General features: G+C 40.2%; 1 protein-coding gene across 1 annotated transcript in view; it reads left to right on the forward strand.

Annotated features, from left to right (window-relative positions):
- grik4 (glutamate receptor, ionotropic, kainate 4) overlaps positions 1–6,911 on the forward strand; it is a 300,984-nt gene extending 294,073 nt beyond the window's left edge. Inside the window, exons 17-19 of the mRNA XM_036560909.1 lie at positions 727–855; positions 953–1,071; positions 6,504–6,911. Coding sequence (XP_036416802.1) covers positions 727–855; positions 953–1,071; positions 6,504–6,890 — 635 coding nt within the window. The 3' untranslated portion in view covers positions 6,891–6,911. The remainder of the gene's footprint in view (positions 1–726; positions 856–952; positions 1,072–6,503) is intronic.
- Positions 6,912–12,177: the final 5,266 nt, after the last annotated feature.

Raw genomic sequence — 12,177 nt, forward strand, 5'->3', positions numbered from 1 at the left:
GGATAAATAACATTACAGAAAAAATATTAAGATCTGTCAGATTAAACAGGACTGTTCAGTGCTCACATTTGTGATTAAAACATGATGTGCAAATATCAATATTAATGCCCTCGTATATCTGCCATTCTTTGTAAGGTTTCGCTAAACTTTGCTGAAAGACATTGTGTAAAATACAGTGAGTCCTCCTAAGCCTCTAACATTGCTCTGACTAGCTCCAGCGTTAGCTTTAGCATTAGCTCATCTGTTGCTAAAACTTCCACTTTATTAGAGATGAAAACTTCTTTAAAATCAAATGACTAAATGAATTCACTGATTTGATTAATGTAAATATGATTTCCGAAATGCGTTTTTGTTTGCATTAAATTGGTGTACAAGAACATTTAGTCAGTTCTCAAATAATCTGCGTTTAACATCTTGCAAAGCTGGTTTATTTTTGAGTTAAATGTTTCTAATGTTGCTCCTCTGTGTGCTGTATTTCTCTTTGCACTGCAGAAGGTCTTTCTCTATTAGTACAAGTGTTAGAGATGCTACTAGGTGGCCTGCTTTGCTATAGGAAAAAGTATTCACATTACGTTGTGCTACATTGCCCCCAACACTGGTATTGGGAACCATTGCATTAACAGAAACAGTCATGAGTTGATGTTTCAGAATGAAGTGAATGTGAGATAATTGAGGTGTACTTTGTGATTAGCACTGCTTTCTTTCTGATTCCTTGTGTTTGCGCAGGCTCAGTGTACCGGGATGAGTTTGACCTGGCCATCCTCAAACTGCAAGAGGAGAACCGGCTGGAGATCCTCAAGAGGAAATGGTGGGACGGCGGCAAATGTCCTAAAGAGGAGGACCATAGAGCCAAAGGTCTCAAAGTCTTCCTGCTAACTGTTACACCACCGGCATCTTGTTTGCCGTGCTCTGAGTGGATAACTTTGTGCGTTTGTATGTGTCTGTTGTGTAGGCCTTGGCATGGAGAACATTGGTGGGATCTTTGTGGTGCTGGTGTGTGGTCTATTAGTAGCTATCTTCATGGCGGTGCTGGAGTTTGTATGGATGCTGCGTCAGACTCCAGGAACAGAGGTGAGAGAGGGCTATTTTACCTGCCTCTGCTTTGTGTCCTTCTCCCCACCCACGCGCCTCCCCTCCTGAGCCTTTCCCCCCGTTCAGCCCCACCCAGCCCTCCACCTTACAGCACAAACACCAAAGAGTATACCTCACACAGGTCCATTGGTCTCCACTGGCCTGTACCAGCTCTACAGGTATTCCCCAGAGGGTGATTATCACCTCTTAACTTTTTAAAGAGCAAATTTTAAACTTAATATCTGACATATAATCAATGTATAACTCCTGTCTTCTTGTGTCTTTCATAAGCAACATGTGTCAGATTGGACTGTTTTCAAGAAAACACTGTGATTGTTTCAAAGAGAACACATTTTTTTTGCTAAATAAAACTTAAGAATGTCTCAGTAGAACCCCAAGACATGTGACTTCTTTGTGGGGGGTGTACATGCATGGAAGGGACTGATTACATGTTATCAAGTCAAACATTTAAAAAAATTGTGCGTGTTGGGTGTAGACACCATATGCTGTTGTTACCATATGTTTGAGCATATGTGAACGGAAAACATAGGACTAAGTGTCAAACTCCTGCCGCTCCATCCTGAAACCATCTGTCTACTGCATCTGAACTAATTGAGTTAATTGTGGTTAGGAGCTTTTCATTTACCCTTTTGATAAGGTTTAGGTCTTTTTTTCCTGTGATTCCTTTCTGTTCTAGTTACACTATCATTACTCAGCATACCAAGCAATACTTGAAAACACAGAAGTCACATTTTTTTCTCTGTTATTTTTCAAGCCACTCTATTTTTAAAAGCTTACAATTAGATTTTCTATGCTTCCAAGCAGACATTCAGTTCATTCATATTGCTAAAATTAGCAGTAACAAGCAATCAGCAGCCTTCAGGGCAGCTTACGCTGGAAATGATAAACACAGATGCCGAAATTGAGGTTTGTATCTCTGCAAGAGTCAGAAACACAGCCACATTGATGTTAGTCTCACGGGGACAGAGGTGATCTTATAATGAGCACGTCTGAAGACAGTCTTGAGAATTTTTGAGCTAAGTGTGGGTGGGAAGGTAGACTTATTAAGGTGGGAACAGACTAAACATGAAATTTGTAAATGTATCCATGTCAGCAATGTCTTACGGACAGCAGACAGCAAGCCTGTCACTAGCCCATCGATGTAATGTAAGTTAGCATGGCTTAAATGTCCATGGCCTAAAAATTCCAGTTAAGCGTGTAGAATATGTAAAAATAAACATTACCTCTTACAAGGGAAGAACAGCTCCATGAGCCATCAGTAGTGCTTCACTAGCTAGTTTGTTTTTTCTAGTGTTATCAGTTATACTCTGGACATTAAAAGAGCACAGACTAGAGAAACTTAGAGCTGGTTTACCCATGCATATCCTTGATTATGGGGGATTTAACCGCAGTGCAGCGCCAAAAGTTTAACAAGTTGTCCACAGACGTGTATTCTTGTTCCGTGAGACTTCATCGCCGCATGATTCCAAGGCTGAATGTCAGTGTTTTCAGTCTGTTAGGGCAGAAGCAGATCAAGTGGTCTGATCCACAGGCTGGGTAAACATTGATGAAAGTTTATGTTGGTGATGTGTGTTTTCATAGTCTGTGCACCATGTTTGCTTCCAGGTTCTTTGTTAAGGTGTGTGTTGAGTGTGTGTGGGTGAGAGGGGAGAGTGTATATGTGGTCGTTCAGTATTCAAGGTCTGCCTTCAAGCTAGCATGGCTGAAAAAGCAGGCAGCGTGTCCGTGACATTGGTGTTACAAGCTACTGCAAGTGTGGAGCAATTAGCTCTCAGTGTGAAGTGTGATTGGCCCACAGCTCTCTGTATTAACTGCCACCTCCCACCACCTTTAACTGTGTTTAAACTGATAGGTCAGCAAAAAATCTAATTTACACAATTGTATACTGATCCCAAATATAGTTGAGAGGTTTAGTGTCTGAAGTTTGCTTCTTTTGTTTTGCTCTGCAACTACAACGCTAATATACACTACAAGTCAAAAGTTTGGATACCTTCCCATAAAACAAACCTTGTTTTTACTATTTTCCACATTTTATAATAATAATTGCAATATCAGAACTGTGCAATAGATCATGTAGAAATACTCCAGTCAGACAAGTTGGCGTTACACCAAGTAGGGCTATTTAGACCCCGCCCTCATTCCTCACAACACGACTGATTGGCTGAAATGCTTGAACGAGAACAGACATTACACTAATTAAGCTTTAACTAGAAAGACTTACACACATACACACACAGACACACACACACACACAGACACATATATATATATATATATATATATATATATATATATATATATATATATATATATATATATATATATATACATATATATATATATATATATATATATATATATATACAAAAAGTGTTTTTCATAATCTTAAACATATGACTGCTAATGTAGGTAACAAATAATGAAGTTTATGGCTGTCAGGTGACATTGTGGAAGCTGCATACCTAAATCATCAGACACTTGCCTCCCCATTCAATTGTTAAATGATCTCAAACAGACTAGTTTATGAGCTTTGGAAAAAGTGGAAAAAGTTTTGGAAAAAGTACAGACAAAGGTTTCGTCTTGGTTGCTAGTGCTGTTATTTGCTAACCAACTGACCATTTTTATAGACCACATGAGATCACATGAGCAACTCATGACCATGTGAGGTTTTCAACAGCTTGACGTGGTTTGAGGTGAGTGTCCGACGATTTAGGCAGTTTGCACAGTCTAAATTGGTGGATATCAGCCTTCATTACTTGTTAGCTATGTTAGCTCTGTATGTATTGGATGCCACCCATGCTTATACTCAAACACATACCAGGCTAATCAACTTTTTTGGAATGAGGAGAAAATTGTGTAGATTTGATTTTTAAACAGTCATCTGAGTCCATCTGAGTCTAAGCCTGTCGCTGGTTTCTGCTCCCAGAGAACCGCAAACAGCTGAACTTTTGATATAGTTTTGAATCACCCACAGACTACTATGATATTAAAAGTTAAAGGAATGGTTTGACGAAAAGTCAAATGTACATGATTATTTGTTTTCCCTAGTTTAACTGGCAAACTGAGCCCGGTTTTGTATAAAACACTTCTGTAACTTTGCAGAAGGCTAATAGTGCTAACAAGATGTGAAAGGCTGTAGGCTTCCATTAGTATGACGGAAATTGCCCAGTGAAATTAAACACTTGTTCAATAAACATCATTTAATGTTTCAAACAGAAATGCAGCTGAAGAATAGCAGAATAAATGGAGTTATTAAATAACTGATATCTGGGGGAAGATTATGCCTGCAGCTTCTCCTCCAACACCATTCCATTCCTGTTGTCCCAAGTTCCCCACTGCCAGAACCTTATGGCCTTGTCCCATTGACTATCACTCTTTCTACCACCCCTTGGTCATCCCACCTACCAGCACCTGCCTCTTCAACCTTACTCTGTACTTTGGTGGTATGGGTTTCCACAAACACTGCCACTTTTTTTCAGCCCACGCAGCAACCTGACTCTCATTTTTATCCCAACCACTCGTTCTTTCCTGCCCTATTCTTCCCAACTCTTCCCCTCTTCATTCTACTCTTTGCTCAGCCTCCTATTGCATTTTAACAGCTCTGGTCCTGCCAGTCACATATTAGACTTAAACTTCACTGTCTGCTGGCCCTCCTGCCATGCTACTTATCAGTGTCCACCTCTTCAGCCTTCCTTAAGAGCTCCAACCCACATGCTTCTAAGGTTCTTAATGTCCTTGAGTTTGCCCTTGCATCACACCACAGAAGTCTGCCTTCATCTCCTATCTTCAGTTCTGCTTCACATTTGTCCATCCAGAAAATATCTGCCTTAAATCCTTCTGTTTCGGCTTTACCTACCTTGAGTCTGGTTCTTGCACTGATTTATTTTATGAAGATGCTGTCCTCCCCCCCGAGGATACCTTACTGATTGACCCCTGCGGAACTGTATCCCTTGATCGTAATTGGTCTTCTTTGGGGGGCTTGAACGGACAAAGTGATTCTCATCCACTGTGATAGCTAATAAGAATACTCTAAAGTCATCTTGCTGTGAAGAAAGCATCGACTAGATGCCTCAGCCAATCAACCTTCGCAAACTCCTGAGGTGCTGTTGCTCTTGCTTCTAACAGCCAATGCCTTCATGATATCCTTCATGATATCCTAAACTTCCTTCCGGAAGTAATAATCCGCCTCACAAGTCGTCCAGCGCTTTATCTACCATGTCCCCATATCTAACATCATGTCTGTGTCTAACGTAATTGTTCGTTTCACAATCTGATGTTGACCTTGTTTTTCTCTCTCAAGGTTTTGTCCTTAGAGAGGTTGTTCTTGACAACTTGAGAAGGTCACCTACTTACCTGTTTAGGATAATTCTTTCACCAACCAATCAGAATCCTTAAATTAGCACCTCCAGCTCAGACACTCGATGCAGTACCCTCTGACTTACTTTTCATTTCCGAAATCAACTCCTTTGCTTTCCATTACTGGCCCATAGTCTTTGCACAACATTCTCATTCTATGTTACATTTATCATGATACCAGTTCAGCATCTTCCTAAGACTTCTGTTTCACCGTCAATCTCTTGCATCATCTCTCCTCAAAGTGTGGTCTGGACCCACCAAATGTAAGTTTTGGCAAAGACCATGTCAGAAATTCTTCCTTTCTCCTGTCTACCTTCCTATACATTTTCATCTACAGCTTCAATTTTCTGTGGAAACCCCCACCACTCCCTTTCTTCTACCTATTCCTCAATTCTATCTCACAGTTCTTCAAGGAGGGGTCTGATTTTCTAGCACAAAGTTGAAGATGCCCCCAGTCAAGCAATCCCCTTTTAATACACTAAATATTGAAGAAACTGTCTGAGTTCTCAGATGATGTTTGGGCATTCTTAAAATTAAGAATTTGACTGCTTCCCACCTTGATAATTATAAAATACAAGGTCAAATCGGAAGACCACCAAGCAATATAGATCAAGAGCCAATGCTATATGTGATCATTTGATCAGAAAACAAAGGTTTTGTTCACCTGTGTAATGGTTTAGATTGTAGTTTGCATCATGGAATTTGAAAGCTGTCCTCTCCCTTGTTGTAAGAAATGCTTAGCCTACTAGCCTTGGTGCTAAACTGTTAACCCTTAATTGGTTGTCAGCAAGACTGTAAAAGAGGATCGTGTATGTTTGAGTTTCGTTCTAACTGTTCCTCTAGTTGAACTGTTGACATTTCAAATGCACAGCCTTTCTGTGCAGGTTCACTTAGCTTTCTGGGCAGCATGTCATTCCTGGTAGCTGGGCTGTTATTTTGATCATTGTGCTGGCTGTGCTGCCTGCAGCGTGCAGTGTGTCAGTGAGACCCCCTGGCCTCTCTCTTTCTCTCTCTCTCTCTCCCTGTCTGTGTCCTCATGTGTGTACATCTCCTAGCTGTCGGTGTGTGAGGAGATGCTGCGGGAGCTGCAGGGCATCGTGCTGTGTCGGGACAGCCTGCAGCTGCGGCGGCGTCGCGGAGGTTCCTCAGCTTTGCGACCGCGCCCCCTGGCCCTGGAGGAACGGCGGCAACGAGCCACAGCCGCCAGCCTCAGTAACGGCAAGTTGTGCACAGGCACTGGCCTGCCCGAGCCCCTCCCCCACAGACTGGCTCAGGAGGCAGCCCTGGCGGCACGTGGTTGCAGCCACATCCGCATCTGCCCTGAGTGCCGACGCTTTCAGGGGCTGCGTGTGCGTCCGGCCGGCCCACCGGGGGCCTCGCCCACACACAGCGAGGACAGCATGGAGTGGGAGAAGACCACCAACAGCAGTGAACCTGAATAACCAGCCTCCGGACCCCGCTGTCCATGTTCTGGATTGGAACTTGAGCAGACCTGGGGCATTGGCGCCTCTGAAAGGCAGGACGCTACGCTCACACTGCGGCAATTCAGAGCACGGACTGAGGAGCCTAGGATAGACTCAACCCATCTGAACTCCCATGTGCGGATGTGTTTGTATTTCACGGCCCTTCTCCGGAGGGGCTCTGGTCTCTGTATACACTGCCCCCTCTGTCATCTGCCCCGAATGGAGTTTTTGGAGCAAACAGCAGAGGGGCTTTGTCCTATGCAGTATTTTTTTTTTCTTTTTTTGTCTTACCGTGCTGTTGATTTTCATTTTTAAATTATTCCTCCTTTGGTTGTGATATCAATCTATTACAATGGCTATTATCTTGTTCTCACAACTATTCATAAATCCTCCTTTTAGTTTCTACAGCCAGTGGAGAGAGACTTCCTCACAGTAGACAGCTGCAGAGAACAAGTTGCAAAGACTTTTCACACCATCATGTTCTAGAACCATTTTTTTAAAGTGCCAAATAAACTTTGTATTGATTTTGTGCTGTTTCAGCATCATGGCCTTGAGGATATGACGACAAAGAGAACTGAAACACAAAACCACAACGGTCTGTTTTTAATTATAGTGATATTCTATTATAAAAGATTTTAAAAGATGTTTCTGGAGGTTTGATGTGCATGTCAGAAGGTTTTTGATGTTGGTAAATGGAAAGTATGAGAGAATTTTGTTTTTCCTAGTCTGATATTTTGCCCAGCAATTTTAAAACCCTTATCAAAGATATTTATTATGGATTTAGCTTGTACTGAAGGGGCTTTGTTGATCATCAAGCATGACTTGAGACTGCAGAATGATACAGTTCTAGCTGGCAGAAGTGTTCTGAGAATATTTGCCTCATATTGTAGCATTTTCATAGGGCTGTTAAGTGGAAACTGTTTCCATTTTCATATTTATTACCATCTGTCAACAACATAATTTCAACTACTAATGCTAGTTAGAACCTTTGGTAACACTTTTTTATGCATTCATAATCCTGTATTTATGAGCCATTATAAATGCACTTATAACTCTTTGTAACTTGACAACAATTGTGTGTAAGCATATTTATAAACTCTCATAAGGCTTCATAAGGCTGTAACAATGGACTCTAAATTATTTTGTGACTTTGTGACATGTAGAAATACAGGTGTTACTACTCATTATAATGCCTTTTTAATTGATAATGACCTGTGCATAATTATAAAGCCCCTATAATACATATTAACAACTATATATAAAAAAATATAAACATGTAAAATACCATCACTGAGTGCTTTAAGTGACATGATTGATTTTTTTGTTATTCTTTGTTATATGTGAAGTATAAGGTACTCATTATTTTTCTCATAACTACAAAAGCACAGGCACATTATTGCAGATAATTGCAGTTAAAATTTCTTGCATTCTAAAAAAAAACACTAAACACAATTATTTTGTAGAGTAAGAACAACTGTTTTAAACATTGTTTGTTCTACAATGTCCAGATATGACCAGAATGCCTAATGACTTATGATATTATAGGGGCACACAGCAAACACAACATTGAAATGTGAATTCCCTAAAGTATCAGTTGTATATACACATGAAGCACTCAGTTATAACATTTTAAATGTTCATAATGTTTTCATTATTATTAAGAAGTATTATAAATGCTTTATAACTAGGTGCAGGTCATTATGTACTTAAAAGGCATTAGAATGAATAATGACACGTGTTACAACATGCTTATGAGTCATTCGAGAGGCATTATTACAGTTTATAAGTATGCTTAGAAAGCATTGTTACCAAGTTACAAAGAGTTATAAACACATTTATAACACTGTCAATACAGGCTTCATAGAAAGTGTTACTGAACCTTTTAATTTCACAGTCTCTAAGTCTTACGTTCAGCTATGAGTTTGCTCTCATTTGCTGAAGCACACATAACAAGGGAGATGACATGTTTCTCAACTAACTGCACGGTTTCAGCAGGAGTCTTTGGCCACGCAGTGAAGACTTGCGCTTGAGAGTATACAGTACACACAGTGTCAAGGGAACAATGTTATTTTAAGTAGCACAAAACTCTAAAGAGGTGTCATAAGGAGAGGACATGTCATCTCTCAAAGATCTCGGCAAGTTTGTCATGCTGCTCAGTCCAGGTATTTTTTTAATAAAGGGTGACAAATTAAGATTTATTCATTTCCTAAACACCCATGTTCATGTATTTTGAACAAAGGACACGTCTTTATATAAACTCTTGGTAAGGTATTAAAGGGAAATTATACTGTTTTTCAAAATTTCTGCATAATTAATAATAGTTAAGATGTAAACAGTCATTCAGGTGCTTCAGCATGAAATGGTTTATTGTAGAGAAACTTACTGACGCTGATTTCTTACTTTTGGTGGTAAGAACCAGGGGTCATGATGTCTACAACACAAATAACTTTTTATTTCCTATCAAAAACAGTCAGTGAACATTTTGGGTTTTCGTAAGTCATTGTAAAACAATGTCTCCAACATGAGGCAGTGTATTCAAAACCTTTACTTGTAATAACTTTCTGTGAGGGAGCCTTTGAAGATGGACATCACCACCACTGTGAACAATTTTGACATTTCTCTAAAATGGAGCATTTCACACCAAACCACTCTGAATGACTTTGTTTATATCTTAAAGTAACCACATGGAAGTTTTTAAAAATTGGTGCAATTCCCCTGTATGATGTAGGAGCCCTTTTACTAACTGTCCCAACTGGCAAAACGGTAATGCCATATGTCAAAATGACCTCTGTTGTCAAATTTAGATTTTATTAATACAAATGATCTTCAACATCCATTTCATATTGCACTTGCTGCAGTTCACACATTTTAAGAGTTCTACAGCTGAGTTTCTTACATGTCTCTTGTGTTTTTTTATTTTATTTTATTGTGTTTTTTTAAAGAAGTGTTCAGTCTGGTATTTCACAACAGTGTGAATGCCCGTAAATCAATAATAAATGGCACTGCGTTTTGTTCTTTGAGAGATTGACCTTGTTTTTGAAGATTATTGAAGATTTAAAGAATTGGAAAGGCTTTATATGTTGGCTGGAGTGTCTCTCTTTCTCTCTCTCTCATGATGCTGGGATTCTGTTCGATGGGATAAGCAGAGAGATTGTAATATTAAGCTGTACAGTTCAAAATTTTGTCACAGATCATGTGAAGACTATAGTGTATGTGCACTTAGTCCTCTCTGTAAACATTCTACTTCTAGGTGTGTAAATAGAGTTGGCGCTGACAAGGTTTCCCAGTGCTGGTGTGGGAACTTCCATGTGCCGTGGCAACTGTGAGCAGCGAAGCAGCGTGTGCAGGTGTGCCCTCATTGCATGAACGGCCGTGCACAAGCACAGAGACGTGCACGAGGAGATAAGCCCCGTGCTTGGCGTATTTATTATACGGTTAATGGAATATAATTGAGTTTGCTCCTAGGAATCAAAAGGAGTCAGAGTAAGCGTCTTAACAGAAGCAACAAGAAAAGACGTGTTAGATGCTACTCGACTGCTGTGCGTAGCAGGGTTTTGACCAGCGAATGCTCACCCAGGAATGTTCAATCAACCATGCCTGAAATATGAGTGCCAGTTAATCTAAGAGTGAAATGAAGGGAGCATGGAGAGTGGGATAAACGCACACAGGAATTCCGAAACCATCACTGGGAAAGCTTGTGTCGAATGGCAGGATTTGGCTGCTATGTTTTATATGCTTTATTTTCTTATGTTGTCATTTTTATTCCACTATAAATACATTTTTTAAAAACATCTAGTCCATTATTGGGTTTCCAATGAAGACTTTTTTAAAGCAAAATGTCTTTTAACATTGCTTCTAAAGTTATATGTGAAAGTTTGAACACTTCCCATCAAATGACATGTTTTGGTGATTTTCTAGGTAAAAATAAGTTCACACATTCTCTACAGATATCAAACTTAAATATGGCATTTTTCTGCATTTTAGTACACACTTTTTATTTATTTATTAAGTTTAACCCTTTAAAATCCCAGTCTTATATACTAAGGCTTATTGTTCAGTAACTACAGGGACTTCAGTGCAAATTGGTTGAACTTTGGGCCCGCCGGCAGGCCCTGGCCATGTAAGGGGTTAATATACTGGCAAAAAATAATAATAATAAAATATACACTGTATGGCCAAAAGTATGTGGTCACTTGACCATCATACCCATATGAGCTTGTTGGACATCCCATTCCAAAACCTTGGGCATTAATGGAGAGTTGCCTTCCCTTTGTGGCATTAACAGTCTCCACATCCACAACAGCATTTGTGAGGTGAGGTACTGATGTTGGACAAGAAGGCCTGGTTTGTAATCAATGGATGCACCTCCACATCAAACTGGTCAAACTATGTCTTTATGGAGCTCACTTTGTGCACAGGGGCACAGTCATGCTGAAACAGGAAGGGTCTTCCCCAAACAGAATGTGATTGTCTAAAATGTCTTTGTATGCTGTAGCATTAATATTAACCTTCACTGAAACGAAGGGGCCCAAATCCAAAAACAGCCCTAGCCCATCATCCTTCCTCCACCAAACTTTATTGTTGCTACTGTGCATTCTAGTAGGTAGCGTTCTCCTGGCATTCACCAAACCCCAATTTGTCCATCAGACTGCCAGATAGTGAAGTGTGATTGATCACTCCACAGAACATGTTTCCACTGCTATGGAGTTGAGCAGCGATGAGCTTTCCACTACTCCAGTTGATGCTTGGCATTGTGTACAGTGATCTTAGACTTGTATGCAGCTGCTTGGCCATAAAAAAACATTTCATGAAGCTCCTCACACACAGTTGTGCTGATGTTGCTTCTAGAGACAGCTTGGAACTCTGTAGAAAGTGACACAACGGAGGACAAGCAATTTTTACCTGCTCTGTGAGTTTGTGTGGTCTACTACTTTGTGGCTCAGCTGTTTTTGCTCCTAGACACTTCCATTTCACAATAATAGCACTGACAGTTGACCGGTCCAATTCTAGGGGCAGAAATTTTCCAAACTGACTTGTGGCAGGGGTAGCATCCTATGACGGTGCCTCATTTGAAGTTACTGAGCTCTTCAATATGGTCCATTCTACAGTCAGTGTTTGTCTATAGAGAGTGCAAGGCTATGTGCTTGATCCAACTATTAGCAGTGGGTGTGGCTAAAACACCTGAACTCCATCTTTAGGATGGGTGTCTTCATCCTAAAGTCCTACCTTTGGCCATATAGTGTAAAATGTGGCATAACTTTTGCAC

The sequence above is a fragment of the Colossoma macropomum genome, unplaced genomic scaffold (genome assembly GCF_904425465.1).
Source record: "Colossoma macropomum unplaced genomic scaffold, Colossoma_macropomum, whole genome shotgun sequence".
Lineage (NCBI taxonomy): Eukaryota > Metazoa > Chordata > Actinopteri > Characiformes > Serrasalmidae > Colossoma > Colossoma macropomum.